This window comes from Rana temporaria, chromosome 5 (assembly GCF_905171775.1).
Source record: "Rana temporaria chromosome 5, aRanTem1.1, whole genome shotgun sequence".
Lineage (NCBI taxonomy): Eukaryota > Metazoa > Chordata > Amphibia > Anura > Ranidae > Rana > Rana temporaria.
The window spans coordinates 66,280,610-66,292,344 of NC_053493.1; the positions used below are offsets into that span (position 1 = coordinate 66,280,610).

The following is an 11,735-nucleotide window of genomic DNA, read 5'->3' on the forward strand; positions in this document are numbered from 1 at the left end:
CTGCCATCCGCCGGCTCAGCGGGGATCAAAGGAGCGATCCCTGCGGAGCATACGGAGGCGGATCATTACTGATCCACCCCGTGTGAAAGGGGCCTTAGGCTTCATGTACCCGGGACGTTTTCTCCTGAACGATTTAACTTGACAGATAGTAACCAACGTTTAAAAACTTCAGTTTTGCTGCATTTACATGGCGAATTTGCATTTAGAAGCGTTTTTTTTTTTTTTGCAAATAGTCAAAATGTAATATCTCCAATAAAAACGCCTGTAAACGAAACGTGGCTAAATGCAAGTTACCGTGTTTAGACGTGCCTACGGGAATTTAGCGTTTCAAATGCCTCTGAACACCGTTTTCTAAAAAAAATGCTTCTAAACTGGCTAGAAATTACTATGAACTGAACTGAAAAAAACACCCATTTCCGTCGCTTGTAAAAGCGATCCGGCGGCTAATTAGATGCTAGGATGACTTTTACTTTGTAGGGCATTGCTGGTTTAAAAAAACAACAACGATACCTAGCTCACAGCTGCAGCCATGGCCCTGGCATAACTGCTTGAATATAGTGATATATACAGTGGGGTTGATTTACTAAAGGCAAATCCACTCTGCACTACAAGTGCACTTGGAAGTGCAGTCGCTGTAGATCTAAGGGGAAGATCTGAAATTAAGGGAAGCTCTGCTGATTTTATCATCCAATCGTGTGCAAGCTAAAATGCTGGTTTTTATTTTCCTTGCATGTCCCCCTCAGATCTACAGCAACTGCACGTCCAAGTGCACTTGCAGTGCACTTGTAGTGCAAAGTGGGTTTGCCTTTCGTAAATAACCCCCAGTATGTACATGATGGTGCGGCAAGTGGTTAAATATTTTTTATCTATCATTTTATCAATATTTACAAATCTATTTTTTTATTTTGATAATATCTACTTTTTTTTTCTTTTCTATTTTTTTATCACTATTTATATAGCTGTTTTTTTTTTTTATCAATATTTACATATCTGACCACAGCATCCAGGAAAAGTGACAGTGACTGAGGCCTCGTACACACGACCGAGGAACTCGTCGGAAAAGACACATAATTTTCCTCGACGAGTTCCTTGTTAGGCTTGTCGAGAAACTCGACAAGCTTTCTTTGCGTACACACGGTCAAGACCAAATCTCGTCGTTCTCAAACGCGGTGACGTACAACTTACGACGGCACTATAAAGGGGAAGTTCGATTCCACTGGCACAACCCTGGGGGCTGCTTTTGCTAATCTCATATTACTGCGTGTTAAGTTAAAGTTTGGTGAGAGACGATTTGCACTTTTCAGTCTGTTACAGCGTGACGAATGTGCTATCTCCATTTCAAACGCTACTTTTACCGAAGGTGCGCTCCCGTCTCATACTTTATTCTGAGCATGTGCGGGCTTCTAAGCATACACACAACACGATCGTGTTTCTCGTCGAAAACCAGCCCGACGAGGAACACGACGAGGAAATTGAGACTCCCGTCGAGGAAAAAGAGAACCTGTTCTCTTTTTTCCTCGTCGAGTTCCACGTCAGTTTTCTCGATGAAAAGCGCACACACGAACGTTTTCCCCGGCAAAAAATCTCTGCCACCAAGTTTCTTGATGGATTCTGTCGAGGAAAACAGTTGTGTGTACGAGGCTTGAGAAAGTCAGAGACTCTTTGAGGCCCCGTACACACGACCGAGTTTCTCGGCAGAATTCAGCCAGAAACTCGGTCGGAAGCTGAATTCCGCAGAGAAACCTGGCCTTGTGTACACTTTCGGCCGAGGAAGCCGACGAGGACCTCGGCGAGGAAATAGAGAACATGTTCTCTATTTCCTCGTTGTTCTATGGGAGAACTCGGCCCGCCGAGCTCCTCGGCGGCTCCAGGACTGAACACCCTGAGGAACTCGATGTGTTTGGCACGTCGAGTTCCTCGGCCGTGTGTACGGGGCCTTACAACGAGTCACATCACATCATTTAAACTAAAAAAAAAACTTGCTGCAATTATGAAAGTGACCCAGGTAGTGTGACAACGTGTCCTAACTTTGTCACTGTCACTTTTTCTGGCCAGTTTGGCCTGGCATGTAACTAAAATGGAATGTGAAATGACACTCAGGAACCCCTATACTGATCACGGTCATTACATGTATAAAATGCATACAGTTATCAGAAATTAATATTTTTCACAAGCGATCCTTTAACGTACATTTATTTCCTTCAAATAATTCATGAGTCAGGGTTCATTTACAATGTTTATTTGTTATTTGTTTATTTTTATATTTTTTATTTTATATTTTTTATCACTATTTATATAGGGTTTTTTTTTTTGTTTTTTTTAATCAATATTTACATATCTGACCACAGCGTCCAGGAAAAGTGACAGTGACTCAGGCCCCGTACACACGACCGAGTTTCTCGGCAGAATTCAGCCAGAAACTCGATCGGAGCTGGATTCTGCCGAGAAACCCGGCCGTGTGTACACTTTCGGCCGAGGAAGCCGACGAGTTCCTCGTCGAGCCAAATAGAGAACATGTTCTCTATTTCCTTGTTGTTCAATGAGGAAAGTTGGCTCGCCGAGATCCTCGGCGGCTTCACACAGAACTCGATGAGTTTTACCCGTCGAGTTCCTCGGACGTGTATACGGGGCCTGAGAAAGTCCGAGACTCTTTTACAACAAGTCACATCACATAATTTAAACTAAAAAAAACTTGCTGCAATTATGAAAGTGACCCGGCAGTGTGACAACGTGTCCTAACTTTGTCACTGTCACTTTTTCTGGCCAGCTTGGCCCGGCATCTAAATATAATGGAATGTGAAATGACAGTAAGGAACCCCAATACATTACATGTATAAAATGCATACAGTTATCAAAAATGAATATTTTTCACAAGTGATCCTTTAATGTACATTTATTTCCTTCAAGGAATTCATGAGTCAGGGTTCATTTACAATGTTGCATTTTAACACACACGTTCCAACAGGTGTCATAGTGTCTGCTCCCATCTCAGTGCTGCAGTACATTGCTTTTTTAAATATACATCTTTTTTTTTTTTTTTTGCATGGTATAGAAGTATTAGTGATAAATAGTTACAGTGTTTTAGTGCATTGGAAGGCCCATAGAAGTCAATGGCAAGACATCAAAACGCAATTAACAGGCATTTTTATGCACTGGCACTAAGCCTAGGTCAATGGCTGTTAACCCGTTCCAAATTTTTGATTTATAAAACGCACTGAAACCACGCATTATTGTGCATGTCAGCACACAGCGAAAACACACTTTGATGCATGACAACGTACCAACATAATGCTAAAAAACAAACAAAAAAAAACACACAGATCTAAATGGCCCCTCAATGTTATCAATCTAGAAGCAAAGGAAGATAATTCAGGAAGCTGATCAGTGTGCATTTAATACGGATTCTCTTCATCTGCAGTACTTCGTCTTCTCCTGGCAGACATGCTGAGACTTGTAGTACTGCGCAGAATAGAGAGCTGCATGTTGCCTGGCAGAAGCAGTAGTAATAGTAGTAGTTGGTGGTAATTGTAGGCTTGTGATATGGAGGCAGACATAGGCCGTGAGTGGGAGGTGAGGAGGAAAGGAGGAATGGCTGGATTAGTCACTGCATGAAAAGCCCGCAATGCAGCAGCATGGAGATAGCACAGCTCTGCCTGGGATCCGCCTCCTCCTCCTGTCATAGGTGACCTGTCTCCACTACTACCATCTTCACATGGACTTCATGATTAATGAGGACCCCCCTAATGCTGTCCTATCTCATACTAATGCCAATGAGGCTCCCCACTTCTCAAGCTCCTCTATGAAGGGGGGGTTGAAAAACTGCCACTGATAGGATGGTGCCTGGATCTGGAACCTGATGGTCATGGCTCTCATGCATGCCAATCAGATGTCTGGGCACCTTCCCAATTCTGCATTATTTTCCCCTGATGGTCAATGGGCACAAGAAAAACATCTTATACACCTGATAACCAATGAGCTGCCATGCATGACTGGCATTTCTCTGATTAGGCTGCTCAAAGGGTCATCTGTCTGTATATGGTGGTCAAAGCTGGATATACTGGTGGTCCTTGTACTACTTATATATATATAAAATTGTCATAAATGTCTTGCAGACCTGCCCACATTTCCCCAGTACCTAAAGGATTTCATCTTTTGTAATGCCAGCCATATGCCCATCGCTTTTCATGCCATTGACATTTTGATTCAACGGTCTGAATTGTACGAAAGTGTAAAGGTGGCACGAAAGATACGTTTACCAACATCGATTCAATTGATTTTTTTATCAAAAGTTAATTCCAAAAATAAAATAAAAAATACAGATCAATCAGTTGGACCGCACTGATCAGAATTGTACAACCCTCATCAAATCGCTTTCATTGATTCACTAAAATTGGTGGAAAGCAATATATGAAAAAAAGATCAAAAAATCAATATTTTTTTAGATTTCTTTCGAATATTGATGGAATTGATAAGTGAATGTCCAGCATGAAGCCACTGTCGCAGTCACTTCCCCGGGGCAAAGGACAGATACCAATGCTGCTGCCACTAGGACAGAGAAGCATCCTGCCAAGTGCCAAGTAGGTAGAGGTGGAGTGCGGGCCAATCAGCTGTGCATTAGTTGTACATGCCACCTACTGGGGGGATTTATCAAACCTGGGGCAAACAGAACCCGAAGCACCTGGGCATTGCAGCCAATCAGCTTCTATATTTCATTTCTGAACAACCTGGAGCTAGAAGCTGATTGGTTGTTATGCACAGCTGCCCCAGATTCTGTCTGCTCCAGTTTTAGTAAATTCTCTCCCAGTGTACTATAAATCTGCACATACATTTTACAACCAAACTGCGCAATCCCTGTACAATCTCCTTTAGGCCCCATTCACACCTGTTCAATGGGCTTTTGCTTTTATTTTTTTCTTTGCATTTTTTTATGTTTTGCATGCTTGTCACGTGACATCATAGGGCAGCCCATTCACTTGCGCTGCAAATGGGCCAAAGTAGCTCCCGCACCGTTTTTCGTCAGTGAGCCTTGTGCGTTTTTGTAATGCCTCTTTTTTTCCCGACCAAACGCACGTCTCCAAGCTGTGTTTAGAGGGTCGTTAAGAAATAATGGCACCACAAGCAGATTTTGGTGCCTTTCTGGGAAATGCAAAAGGTGTGAATGTGGGGGGGGGGGCTCAGATCTACCAAAACGACTTCATACAGGGGCAGACCTAACAATGTATCCAATCTGCATCCAATCCGACGTGCCTTCGCATTACAGAGCTGATGGTGGATCTGAAGGAGATTGTAGAGTGTATGGTCACCCCCATAGGTGTGCGCAGCTTATTGCATTAGGGTGTGCACCCCAAATGTATTAAAACATAGATGGTGTCAGTAGGGCAGTGGCTATGTCAGTAAGGCAGAGGTTGGTGTCAGTAGGGCAGTGGATATGTCAGTAAGGCAGAGGCTGGTGTCAGTAGGGCAGTGGATATGTCAGTAAGGCAGAGGTTGGTGTCAGTAGGGCAGTGGATATGTCAGTAAGGCAGAGGTTGGCGTCAGTAGGGCAGTGGATATGTCAGTAAGTCAGAGGTTGGTGTCAGTAGGGCAGTGGATATGTCAGTAAGGCAGAGATTGGTGTCAGTAGGGCAGTGGATATGTCAGTAAGGCAGAGGTTGGTGTCAGTAGGGCAGTGGATATGTCAGTAAGGCAGAGGTTGGTGTCAGTAGGGCAGTGGATATGTCAGTAAAGCAGAGATGGTGTCAGTAGGGCAGTGGATATGTCAGTAAGGCAGAGGTTGGTGTCAGTAGGGCAGTGGATATGTCAGTAAGGCAGAGGTTGGTGTCAGTAGGGCAGTGGATATGTCAGTAAGGCAGAGATGGTGTCAGTAGGGCAGTGGACGGTGTAAGTCGTTTTTTATTTTTATTATTTTTTTTTTATATTCATTTTTTTTTTTTTAGGAGCCCCATTGGGGGGCTTTGGTGAAATATCGTCAGGAGGAATCTGCACCGCACAGGGTGATTAGGGTGTGCCCAGGCACATCCGGCACACCCCCTGCGCACGCCTATGGACCCCTATATATATAGATGATGCTAGGAATGTGGGGTGGAAGGTGTGGGGAATAACCCAGGACAGTCCTTGGCATAGATGGCAGAACACATTGGCAGCCTCAGGGCAGGATGATGGGTATGGAATGTCATTTCCCCCTGGAGATGGAGGTTTATAGCAATGCAGAGCCCAGGGATCAGGTCAGGTATGGGGGGTGACAACCCAGGGATCAGGTGATCAGGCCAGGTATGGGGGGGGGGAGGGGGTGTGCAGGGTGACAACCCAGGGTGACATTCCAGCTATGGAGTGTCATGCAGAACCCAGCACCCCCAGGGTCCATCTCTTACCTTGGGCATCTCCTCCGCTGGTCAGCACCCCAATGGCTTTCCCGGCTCCGGACAGGTTTTCAAAGAACTTCTGTGGCTGAGCCATGATCGCAGCTCCCTCTTCTTCTTCTTGTGGGCGATCAGTCAGTACAGACGGACGGACAGACTGCGGTCACTATGCGGTGTACGGCTCAGTGTCTCCCTGTCCTCTCCTCCTCCATAGACTGAACACTGAGCGGGGATGATGATGATGAAGAAGAAGAGGAGGAGGCCGGCACTGCTCTGATCTCTCCGGCTCACTGACACTTCTAAAGCTTAGCAACAGTGCCACCCAACCACGCCCCCGCCACCTACAGCCACACCCCTTCTGTCACTGCCCGCCGGTGTCTGTAGAATGCAGGGGGCGGTGCCAGGGAAGTGATTGGCACCTATACCGGGAAGTGAGCAGTAGGCGGGGCTTGTAGTCCCCGGAGGCTCCTTGTAGTCAGCTGTAGTAGGGTGTCAGGGAGGAGGGTGAGATCTCAGCTGAGATGTGCAGACATGTCAGACTGAGGAGAAATGGGGAAGGAGCCTGCTCTGTACATGCAGGGGTAGGCAACCTGTGGCCCTCCAGCTGTTGCAGAACTACAAGTCCCATCATGCCTCTGGGAGTAACTGTAACTGTCAGCCTTGCAATGCCTCATGGGAAATGTAGTTCCACAACAGCTGTAGGGCCCCAGGTTGCCTACTCCTGAATTGTAAGGGAATGGGGGACCCCGGTAATTGAAGCTGTGCTGACTATGGACACCTTAACATACAACCCATGACACCCAATCACACCCCAATGCATAGCTCCCAACGGTCACTGATTTAGAGGGACTGTCACTGATTTCGAGCAATGTCCCTCTGTCCCTCTGTCCCCCTTATTTGTCCCTCATTTCGGTCTGATCTAAATAATTGTATATAAAATTCACTTTTTATCTTTCAAAAGGTGTTTCCCAGTGCTAAACCTTTCATCCAAATTCTAAATTGCTGCATTTGTACATTTTAAAGCGGTGTTTCACCCTAAAAACAACTTTCTAGCATCTCATTCAGCATAGTAGCGCGAGCTACAGTATGCCTTTATATTTTTTTTTGGCGCCGTACTCACTGTTATATCGCGTAGTAAAATTCCAGACTCCCCGCGGGGAATGGGCGTTCCTAATCAGAGGGCTCGTGATTGATGGCCGGCTATGGCGCGTCACGCTTCACAAAAAGCCAGAGTAGGTCTCGGCTTTTCCCGGCGCTATGCGGCGCCTGCGCACAGACATCGGAGCTGACTGCGCAGGCGCCGTGAAGAGCAAACACCTATTTCGGCTATTTCCGTGAAGCGTGACGCGCCATAGCCGGCCGTCAATCACGAGCCCTCTGAATAGGAACGCCCATTCCCCGGAAACTTTCGTAGGCGATTACACAGTGAGTACGGCGCCAAAAAATATATATAAAGGCATACTTTAGCTCACGCTACTATGCTGAATAAGATGCTAGAAAAAAAAATTTCAGGGAGAACCCCCGCTTTAAGAGCCAATATAAAGGAAAAGTAGTGGTAAAAAAAAGTCCTTGTGAATTTAATTAACCTTTTTTGGGGGTTAATTTTCCTTTAAGAGGGCGTGACAGGGGGGCGTGTCCTATGCCCAAATACATTCCCATCTCAAAATGTTGGGAGGTATGTTCAACCCATGACATCCAATCATACCCCAATATATCATCCAGTCAAACCCCAATATACAACCCTTATCATCCAATCACACCCCAATATATCATCCAATCACACCCCAATATACAACCCTTATCATCCAATCACACCCCAATATATCACCATTATCAACCAATCACAACTCACTCACACTGCCAGTCAGTGCCAGGTCAGTGCCATTTAAAGCCCAAGGTGGACATTCCAAACTCCCCCCCCCCAATATGTATGAGCATTCCCCCACCCAGTACATATATTGCCCCCCCCCCCACCCTACCAAAGCTCAAATCCCTCACCTCCAACCTCCCCCTCCCCCCAGCACAAATCCTCTACCCCTATAATTTACCCTCCTAGTACACATTCCCCACTCCCCACTCCAAATCCCCCACCCAGCACAAATATCCCCTTAATCCCCCCTCCTAGTGCAAATCTTCTCCCCCCCCCCCCATCCCCCTTACAACACACTTGGGCTTCAGCAAAATGGCAAGAAGAAAACAGGAGCAATGTTGGAGGCAATTTACAGCACACACTCATTTTGGTAACATAATTATTAATGTAGAATGTATGTTCCTTGCTAAAGAACATTATTTTTTTATAAAGTTGTTATTAGGGATGAGCCAAACACCCCCCCGCTCGGTTCGCACCAGAACCTTCGAACCGACCGACCGTTCGCGCAAACATTTAGAACCCTGTTGACGTCTATGGAACTCAAACGTTCGAATTCAAAAGTGCTCATTTTAAAGCCCAATATGCAAGTTATTGTCGGAAAACATCTTTGAGAACCCGGGTCTTGCCCCAGGAAACATGTATCAATGGAAAAAAAGTTTTAAAAAAGGTGTTTTTTTTCAGGACTCCTGAAAAAACGACAGTTTTTAAAACTTTTTTTCCATTGATACATGTTTCCTGGGGCAAGACCCGGGTTCTCAAAGACGTTTTCACAGGCATACTATAGACACCCAGCAGGTACAATATTTAAAGGAATTTTTCATTTTTTTTTTTTATTATTATTTAAGCATCATTAAAATCACTGCTCCTGAATCAGGAGCAGTGATTTTAATGATGCTTAACCTCCCTGGCGGTATGATTCTTTCTGAAAAAACATGCTGAAAGCGGTACAATTATTTGCAAGGAAATTTGGTGTTTTATACTGTAGGCCTGTGATTTTTAGGAATAACTCACTTAAATCTGACCAAACAAGAGTCTAGTAGGCATCCCGGGTATGACATTTTTTTAAAAACAAAATTTTAAATTATAATATAATAAATAATTATAAATAATTATAGCAAGTAATAATATAATTAAAATAAAAATGATTCAATAATGTAATCAAATCAAAATCACTGAAATTTGCTCAGTTGCAGAATTGTTGCTGTCATTATTTTATTTTTTATGCCGAATTTCCCCGCAAATCGCTATCGCACAATTCTGCAAGTGATTATAATTTATTATCGCTGTTTTCTAGCTGATCTAAAACCATTTTTGACATAAAAAGACACTTTTGGTTGCTATGGACAATCTACAGTTTTCAGGCAGAAAGAAAGGTTTTTATTATATAAAATGACATGTAGGACACTGGGCAGAGCACTAGGGACAAGGGGTGTGTGTTTTTTTTACATACAGTACTGTAATCTATAAGATTACAGTATACTGTATGTATAGTGTTTGTTTACTTTTTTGAATTTGGCGCCGATCTCCGCTCCCGTGCGTCGTAACGTCACAGGGAACGGAGATCGGCGGCACAGGAGGACGCTGTGTGAATCGAGCGAGGTCCCGCTCGCTCACACAGCGTGGTGACATCGCTGGATCCAGGACAAGGTAAGCCAGCGCACGCTGCAGGCTCTGCATATCTACCCCGAGCGTGACTCGGGGTTACCGATTTTGGTAGAAAAAATCAACCTCGAGTCACGCTCGGGGATACCGCCAGGAGGGTTAAATTAAAAAAAAAAAAAAAATTCCTTTAAATATTGTACCTGCTGGGTGTCTATAGTATGCCTGTGAAGTGGCACGTGTTTAGAACTGTCCCTGCACAAAATGAGATTACTATAATAAAAAAGTAATTTAAAACTGCTTGCGGCTTTAATGTAATGTCTGGTCCCTGCAATATGGATGAAAATCATTGCGAAAAATAGCACAGACACAGACAGTACACACACCACGTAGCTTTAGGTGCAAACTACAGAGGACACAGGCAATAAACCACGTGATAATACTGCAGCTAGCACAATCACCTGCCTGCCAGTAAATTAGGAAGAACTGATCTATCTAAACTATACAGTGTATAAATATATGTACAACACATGGGATGTATATATATCCTCTACACACTGTAACATTAACTGACTAGCCTGCCTGCCTGCCTGCTCTATCTACCTGCAAAAAATGACACTCTCTCAATGTCCTCTCTGTTCTCTCTAACCACCGCCGCAACACACTACACAAGGCCGACCTGCAGGCAGCCTTTTATAGTGTGGGGCGTGTACTAAACCCCCTGAGCCATAATTGGCCAAAGCCACCCTGGCTTTGGCCAATTATGGCTCTTTGTTTTTTGCAAGCTGTGATTGGACAAGCATGCGGGTCATAGTGCATGCTTGGGCAATCATCAGCCAGCGATGCCGCAGTGAATTATGGTCTGTGAAACATAACTCGAATTTGGCGCGAACGGCCCTAAAATATGTTCGTAATTCGACAAACGATCCAACATACGATGTTCGAGTCGAACATGAGTTCGACTCGAATACGAAGCTCATCCCTAGTTGTTATGTGTAAATTTCTACTTTCAAGCTAGGAAAGCAGAACTATGTAGCCTCAGACTATATTGTATGCTGTGTTTGGATGAGTAGAGAAACTCCCAGATTTATTTCACAAGCTTAAGTACTCTCACCAGTAAAGAGGGGAGAAGCTTTCTGATTTCATGTGGACAAGATCCTACATCCCAAAAAACAAGGTATAGATCCACGAGAGGCTGACAACGTCCCACTAGATCAAGACTTAATAGGAGCTTGCCCAAATCACCCTATAGTGCTGAAGATTCTTCTCAAAGGACCCAGATTTTCTCCCACCTATCCAGAATTATAGAGGGAAATTAGAGAGGAAGAGACTTTGTTGGACAAGAAAGATTAGGAACAAGCTACTCAGAGGTAGGCACCACTTAAGAAAGAGGAAACCTCTGCACAGGTGGCTCAAAGAGCGGTTACCTGTCGGATGAGAATGAGTCAATGATGGAGTTATGCCGCGTACACATGACCGTTTTTCGGGTTGTAAAAAATTAAGTTTTTTTTTTAATGTCATTATAAACGATCGTGTGTGGGTTTCAGAGCATTTTTCACGATGTAAAAAATGGCCATTAAAAATTTCGAACATGCTCTAATTTTTCACGACGTTTTTAACATTGTTGTTTTTAACGTTGTAAAAAATGGTAGTGTGTAGGCTTTAACGACATGAAAAAACCATGCATGCTCAGAAGCAAGTTATGAGACGGGAGCGCTCGTTCTGGTAAATCTACAACCCGAAAAACGGTCGTGTGTACGCAGCATTAGAATCAGTTGATGGAGTTAGAATTTTAACAGCCAACCACATCTAATCCGAGAACCCCAATGGAGTCAACACACGAGCACAGACAAAATATCAGAAGTTCTCCCTTCTAAACTCCCCATTATCGCCTGAGTGGAAGGAGA

At 44.3% G+C, this 11,735-nt stretch overlaps 1 protein-coding gene across 5 annotated transcripts in view; it reads right to left on the bottom strand.

Annotated features, from left to right (window-relative positions):
- The window catches only part of LOC120940064 (phosphofructokinase, platelet), a 154,615-nt gene extending 147,937 nt beyond the window's left edge, over nt 1-6,678 (bottom strand). For 4 of the 5 annotated variants that reach the window (XM_040352664.1, XM_040352662.1, XM_040352665.1 and 1 more), the window contains exon 1: nt 6,372-6,677. In XM_040352664.1, the coding sequence (XP_040208598.1) occupies nt 6,372-6,456 (85 nt within the window). In that variant the 5' untranslated portion in view covers nt 6,457-6,677. Of the gene's footprint in view, nt 1-6,371 lie in introns of all 5 variants that reach the window. The other variant, XM_040352666.1, reaches the window with a different exon arrangement.
- Nucleotides 6,679-11,735: the final 5,057 nt, after the last annotated feature.